Source organism: Asterias amurensis, chromosome 13 (genome assembly GCF_032118995.1).
Source record: "Asterias amurensis chromosome 13, ASM3211899v1".
Lineage (NCBI taxonomy): Eukaryota > Metazoa > Echinodermata > Asteroidea > Forcipulatida > Asteriidae > Asterias > Asterias amurensis.
Genome location: NC_092660.1, coordinates 18,917,460 through 18,925,685, shown reverse-complemented (window position 1 = coordinate 18,925,685; position 8,226 = coordinate 18,917,460). Strand labels below are relative to the sequence as shown.

General features: G+C 40.0%; 1 protein-coding gene across 1 annotated transcript; it reads left to right on the top strand.

The window, feature by feature from the left end:
- The first annotated feature begins 2,125 nt into the window (after positions 1-2,125).
- On the top strand, positions 2,126-3,430 carry LOC139946311 (uncharacterized). Its single transcript, XM_071943936.1, has one exon. It carries the CDS (start codon positions 2,126-2,128, stop codon positions 3,428-3,430), a length of 1,305 nt encoding a protein of 434 aa, XP_071800037.1.
- The last annotated feature ends 4,796 nt before the right edge of the window (positions 3,431-8,226 follow it).

Genomic DNA, 8,226 nt, shown 5'->3' with positions numbered 1-8,226 from the left:
GGAGAAAAATTTAATTCTGAGCCCATTCGCTTTTGTTCACTTGCCTGGGCTAACAGTCCAGAGGATTGTTGAGGCGTAGAGGATCCTGAGGAAATCTTCGCCTGAGGACTGAATGAAGTTGCAGTCGTTGGCTTCGAGTGTGATGTACTTTTCATGGGTTTACCCTTGGTACTACTCGAGCCCTTAGCTGTGCTCTTTACCATTGTAATAATCACGCGCGGAGCGCCGTGAAATGTTGTGGTAAGTCGCGCACAAAAAAAAAAAAAAAAAAAAAATCGTTTTTTTTTTTTTTTTTTTTTTTTTTTTTTTTTAATATTTATTATTATTATTTGGATAATCGCGCGAAAGAAAAAATCGCTAATGCGTTAATATCACGTGGATAGTGATAGGAGACGCTAGGGCACGTACGTGCAGTAGCGCGGTCTTTTTCAATTTTGACCGGTACTGAAGTTCGTCCCTCTTTCCGGGCGGTACTGCGTATGTGGGAAGAAAAAGACCGTCCGTTCGATGTTTCTCACAACAGCGCCCTCAATAGTCCCTCGATCCAAGTCACCGCGGTGTCGAGGAAGGAAAATGGCTGACCATGGAATTTATCGAACGGCCTTACCGGCGTAAATTCCTGGTAGCTCGGGGACCGGCTCAGTACGAAAACAGACGGGGCAAGGGAGAGGCCAGAGGCCGGTATACCCCGTATATATTTTCGTTTGCGCCCACGCTCTCCGCTGGAGCGAGGGGGAGCGAGCAGGGGAAGGGAACGGATTTAACCGGTATACCCAAGCTCTCTCCGCTAACTTCCTGCGCCGGGCCGGGAGTACTTCTCTCGGGCGGGGGAGTTCGACTGGTCGCGACCAGAAGAACGTTAGCCAATCGTAAATTATTGAGCCCTGGAGTCAGCCTCCTACTACAACGGCCGGGAGTACTTCTCTCGGAGAGTAGGGAGTCCCACGAGTGTGGAACACTGACCCTAGAAAAAAGCTAGCTTTTCTACCACGGACGGGAGTACTGCTCCCGGAGGGAGTCCCACGGAGGTGAGACGCTAGTTAATTTATATATCGTAATTAATTAAATTAAGGAAGGCACGGAGACACAACAATAATATATATACACTTGGAAAATAAGGTAAGGGGATGTACTCGATCCCCGAGAGCCCCGAGTGCTACTCGCGCTCGGGTCTCAACAGAATTCAGAATATATATCTTAGCAAATCATGCAATAATTCTCAAGAATTCGGTGATAAGTGTAACAGAAAAGACGTCTCGGGCTCTTCCAAAACGTCACTCAAAATGACTGAAAACTCTACTAATAAACTGGTTGTAATCTTATAGGAATAAAGCGAACGTACAAGTACTCTAGCTAAAGCAAGAGGGTGGAAAAACTCACGTCTACCACGTACGGTCGCTAGAAAAAGAAGGACGTATTTGGCGGAGCTACTGCGTAGCATGCTGGGTGGGCGCGAGAGGGCGCCCTCTGGTTGTCAATTTTTCTAGCGAATTAGCCTGTCGGCTATGAAATATGCATAAGTAGTGGCTATTTGGGTAAGTGAATGAAATAGACCAGATACTTTCCAAATCAGTTTCGTGCTACCTTGGGCAATCTATGACGTCACAATATTTTTTCCCCAAAACAGATCACATTTATTGAGAGCCCTCAGTAAGAATTTAAATAAGTTCTTTGGCAAACCAATTCTCACATATCAAAGCGACTAAAAAACCGTAAAATAAAGGTTTAAATGGGCAACAATATTGTCAAACTATTTGACTTGATTCTTCTGTTTCAAACCATTCTACTAATATTAAGAAAATTACATTAATGGCAAGAAATACGTCATATTTTCTGTTGGTTTTGGGGTATTTTCTAGAATCAGTTGAACTGCGACATTGTGACCCTTATTGTTAAACTTGTTGCCGTAAAAATGAAAACCCAGAGTTGTGCTATTGTTGAAGTTCATTGGCGTGTCGTGCTCAGCATAAGGAAGTACACCCATGTATCGTTAAATGTACATTAAATCACTATTACATTGAGCTGTATGTGAACGTGGGATCATTCTTCTTCATGCATTTACATCCTAAATCCGTCTTCTCAAAGAATGATTTAAACGCAACTTAATAAACTCAGATTCAATACGATGGATGGAAGGATCTCGATGTATGTTTTGCTGGTGTGTGTTTGGTGTTCACTTGATGCAGGCGGATTCCTGATGGTTGTCACTGCTCAACCAACAGTGTATGCAGAGATCTTAACACCAGAGGCTGATCGTAAGGAGGGCGGGCAGGTTGATATGAGGTGTACCGCTACAAACCTCGAGACGGATCACATTGTTCAGTGGAAAACTGAAGATCCAGGACAGAACTTGAGATGGGGTGAAATTACTGTTTTTAACAACAATGGGCGATTCATCTTCGATACATCGGGTGTGAATACTCAAACAGTTGTTCAAGACTTTACCATCACCAATGTGCAGAGGGCCGATACTGATGAATATGTGTGTAATGTCAATGACCCATTACCGGGTGGAGGCAACACCATCGTAGCCACATCCAGTGTAACACTTTCAGTGTTATACTTCCCCAGTGCGTCCTTCCCTATGTGCTCTCCTGCTGGACCCATTACAGTAGACGCTGGGACAGTGTTAGATATGAGGTGTTCATCTGAGAGCAGTCATGGAACAGTCACAATGACGATCAATCCCACTATACAGACTTCTAGATACACCAACTGGATATCAGTAATCAACGATGATAACGATACAGTCGTAAGGACATTAGATTTGACAGTGGATGATGCTGATAATGGTGTTGCATTCGAATGTCTCATATCATCAATGTATTTCGATGGTATGCAAAGTACATGTCAAATCGGACCAATTACAGTGAAGAACACTATGACAATACCCATGACAGAACCCACAACATCATCCACGTCAACATCATCTACAGCAGGATCAACGAGACCATCGACTGGAAATCCTACTCCAACTACAGAGAACGAGGTTACTTCAACCTCTTTAACTAAGTCTAGCCCAAGCTCATCTGATCCAACCCCATCTTCAAATCCATGGATTCTAGCATTCATAGTCGTCTTAGTCCTCGCTGTTACATTCTTTGTCATCATCATCATTCTCATCCTTCGTGACGTCAGACAGAAACGTCTGATAAAAAGACTCACCTCTGAGAAAGAACCCCAAGACACCCAACCTGATCCCTACATGGAGCTGCAGCCAACGGAGGACAGGAATCGCGTCTACATGGAACCCACTACGACTGAAGAGACAAATCCCACACAACATACCTACAACCAACCAGTTGAAGTAGAGAATGGCAGCCCAGAGTATGACTATGCTCGTCCAGGGGACATCACCAACACCAGCTATGAAGCGGTAAGAGTGCCACAGAGTTCAGCTGAGAAGCAGTATCAGAACATTAACAATTAGACACAAGAGTACCATATACATCGCAAAACTGGGTGTTAAAATTTACACCATGGGTGTTGTCACGTTAAGATGAAAAAAGGAATCAACATTTTACACAATGTGGTGTTTAAAAACACTTATTTCTTTGAAAACATTTACATTGGTGTTAACCTCCTATTGTGATTACTTTGATTCGCTATTTAGTATCGTTATGTGACTAAACACTTGGTGTCAATTTGACACCCCAGTTGTTGCAGTGTACATAAAAACCATAGTGGTACAATATTCAAGACGACACTCACTCAAAAGGTTCAGATAATTACAGAGTACTTTGTACACAACACCTCCTAAAAGCTACAATAAAAACGTCCATTTTTGGAAGAGAGGGCAATTTCTTTTTTCCTATATGGATTTCATAAATGAACCTTATATATATGAATAAATTACTGACAACAACAATGAACTATCATTGATCTATTCGATAGTTATTGATTTTGATATTATTTTGAAATACATGTACACCTCAAAACAAAATCATTAATTTTTTTTATTCCACACGATTCAAAGGCGTGTACACTCGTTGTAAAATATTTAAAAATGCATTCATGGTTATACAAAAAAGTATTGTCCATGAAAGTTATATTTGTCAAACTTATGTTCATGTTATTGTATGTTTTTACAGTAACGCTAAACATGGAATCAATGTGATTGGTGCAAGTTAAGGTTAAAGGGGCTGTGTCTTTATGCCCAAATAGATATGATACGGAGGGAGTGTGCACGTACAGTAACTGTGTGTTAGTCCATGTACAGCCACACGCCTTTTATGAGCAAGACGACACAGCCCCTTTAATATATTCTCACGTCACGTTTTTAGGGTTGATCATAAAAGTACACAAAGTCAGAACAAAAAAAAAAGAATTTTCCTTTGTAGTCAGATTACATCAACACTGTAAAAACCTGCTTGCTATGATTACTGATTTGTGAATATTCATTTTGAATTAAAACTTCTGTAAATAAATAACACATTATTTTATATTAACAATATTTTTGGGGTTGAACAAAGAATTGACTAGAGTGGGATTCGAACCAACGACTTCCGGATTGACGTGCCGGAAGTCATTGGTTCGAATCCCACTCTAGTCAATTCTTTGTTCAACCCCAAAAATCATTTTAAAATTTACCCAGTCAGTTTCCCTTGTGGTTTATATTGATAAATTAAAAAAAGCAACAAGATTTTGAGTCAGATAAATGTAATCGGAAAACATGAACATGTATGAACCTGCTTGATATGAATAAATTTGCATTCCTAATTAATGATTATCAGTTTGCAATCAGACTGTGTTTATATAAATGAACCTGCTGGATTTGAATAAATTAGTGACAAGTGTATTTTAAACGTCATCTCAATCGGGAAAGAACGGACCTCATTGCCTCAACACGTATACTTATTATTCCTCCTACAAAACGAATGTATCCATTCATATTTTTTGTTATACTAAAACGAGATCAAGGACTTTGTATGAGTTAGGAAAATTATTCTGCCAAAAATAATACTGAAAGATGTTAAAAGACTTTTATATCTTTGGTTGAGGCCGAATGACCAGTTTTCCTCGATCAAGTTGTGCATGCTGTATTAAACATAGACAATAAAGGACATTAGACCATTAGCACCGTTGGTGGCGTTGTAGATGGAATACACCTATACCCAGATCTGAACAATCAAATACTTTTCAAATCAGTTTCGTGCTACCTTGGGCAATCTATGACGTCACAATCTTTTTTCCCCCAAAACAGATCACATTCTTTGAGAGCCCTCAGTAAGAATTTAAATAACTTCTTTGGCAAACCAATTCTCACATATCAAAGCGACTAAAAAACCGTAAAATAAAGGTTTAAAAGGGCAACAATATTGTCAAACTATTTGACTTGATTCTTCTGTTTCAAACCATTCTACTAATATTAAGAAAATTACATTAATGGCAAGAAATACGTCATATTTTCTGTTGGTTTTGGGGTATTTTCTAGAATCAGTTGAACTGCGACATTGTGACCCTTATTGTTAAACTTGTTGCCGTAAAAATGAAAACCCAGAGTTGTGCTATTGTTGAAGTTCATTGGCGTGTCGTGCTCAGCATGAGGAAGTACACCCATGTATCGTTAAATGTACATTAAATCACTATTACATTGAGCTGTATGTGAACGTGGGATCATTCTACTTCATGCATTTACATCCTAAATCCGTCTTCTCAAAGAATGATTTAAACGCAACTTAATAAACTCAGATTCAATACGATGGATGGAAGGATCTCGATGTATGTTTTGCTGGTGTGTGTTTGGTGTTCACTTGATGCAGGCGGATTCCTGATGGTTGTCACTGCTCAACCAACAGTGTATGCAGAGATCTTAACACCAGAGGCTGATCGTAAGGAGGGCGGGCAGGTTGATATGAGGTGTACCGCTACAAACCTCGAGACGGATCACATTGTTCAGTGGAAAACTGAAGATCCAGGACAAAACTTGAGATGGGGTGAAATTACTGTTTTTAACAACAATGGGCGATTCATCTTCGGTACATCGGGTGTGAATACTCAAACAGTTGTTCAAGACTTTACCATCACCAATGTGCAGAGGGCCGATACTGATGAATATGTGTGTAATGTCAATGACCCATTACCGGGTGGAGGCAACACCATCGTAGCCACATCCAGTGTAACACTTTCAATGCTATACTTCCCCAGTGCGTCCTTCCCTATGTGCTCTCCTGCTGGACCCATTACAGTAAACGCTGGGACTGAGTTAGATATGAGATGCTCATCTGAGAGCAGTCACGGAACAGTCACAATGACGATCAATCCCACTATACAGACTTCTAGATACACCAACTGGATATCAGTAATCAACGATGATAGCGATACAGTCTCCAGGACATTAGATTTGACAGTGGATGATGCTGATAATGGTGTTGCATTCGAATTCTTCATATCATCAATGTATTTCGCTGGTATGCAACATACATGTCTCATCGGACCAATTATAGTGAGGAACACCTTGACAATACCCATGACAGAACCCACAACTACATCCATGCCAACATCATTTACAGCAGGATCAACGAGACCATCGACTGGAAATCTTACTCCACCTACAGAGAATGAAGTTACTTCAACCTCTTCAACTGAGTCTAGCCCAAGATCATCTGATGCAGCCTCATCTTCAACTCCATTGCTTGTAGCTTTCAAAGTTGTATTAGTCCTCGCTGTTACATTCTTTGTCATCATCATTATTCTCATCCTTCGTGACGTCAGAAAGAACCGTCTGATAAAAAGACTCATCTCTGAGAAAGAACCCAAAGTCACCCAAGCTGATCCCTACATGGAGCTGCAACCAACGGAGGCCAAGAATCGCGTCTACACGGAACCCACTACGACTGAAGAGACAATTCCCGCACAACATACCTACTACCAACCAGTTGAAGTACAGAATGGCAGCCCAGAGTATGACTACGCTCGTCCAGAGCGCAGCACCAACACCAGCTATGAAGCGGTCAGAGTGCCACAGATTTCAACTGAGAAGCAGTATCAGAACATTAACAATTAGACATACATAATATACCTGTACAACATAATGGTGTAGAAGATGCAAGATTCTAGACAGACGAAATTACTCGAATCAATGGAGTGATTGAGGGTGTTTAACTATTGCAGATATATTATTTTTTAATTGGGTTAATCTTGTACCACATACATGAGACTCTATAAAAAATATCGTTGACCAATTATTTTGCCATAAAATTTCTTCAACACAATTTAAAAATACTTTTCATATTAATCCAATTTTTATATTGCTTTCAAACAATATCCACAGAAAAACGAAGGCGTTACACGTTTTATTTGAAGTTCTTTATAAAACACGATTCTTGGATAAAACAACTATTGCAAAAGCGTCACAAATTATTAAGAATAGGGTCAAATTACTGTAGCATTTTTATTCTCCATACCAAAAGGTGTATGTATCCATCCCTTAATGCGTGCTACCAATTGCAACACACATTGCCACACCCACTGCCACAACCCCCGCCACACCCATGATACAGCCACACACATTGTTACACCCTTTGGCACACCCGCTACCACAACCTTTGCCACATCCATTGCCACACCAACTGCCACACCCATCCCCATGCCCACATCATCGCCAATGGGTGTTCTCCAACGTTTTCCTAGTTTTCCCTTCTCTATCTCTCTAAATGTAATTTCCGATCAGCGTTGTGGTTTTGAAAATTTGCTATTTTGGGGGATTGTTTCACTCGAATAAAACTGTTTTCTACTGAGGGTTTTAAGTTTTTAAGATTTTGACAAACGTGTACACTTTGCTGATGTAAACGTATCCAATTTTAGTATACAGAATAAACGCCAATCGCAAAAGACAAATTATTCGCTAAGATTAAAAAGGCATGAACAATTGATGTGAATTGTCAGCAAATGCATCTACAATTATTCAGAAACAATACATACCTAAGCAATATCTGTCAATGTTATTAAAAATAATAGAATGAAGATTTCGTTGTACTCAGACTAAATCAACAGTGTAAGAACCTGCTCGCTGTGATGTTTTTTTGTGAATGTTCATTTGGAGTTAGACTAGTATGATTATGTGCAGTAACTGGTTGAGAGTTCATGATAACTGTACAGCCACAGACCAGCTTTGACCAAGACGACACAGCCCATTTAATCTATTTTCACGTCACGTTTTTAGGTTTTTGATCATAAAAGTACACACACTCAGAAAAAAAAAATCATTTGTACTCAGATTACATC

Excerpts from the sequence above, each read along its gene's own strand:
- LOC139946311 (XM_071943936.1), top strand. The coding sequence starts at position 2,126 with ATGGATGGAAGGATCTCGATGTATGTTTTGCTGGTGTGTGTTTGGTGT.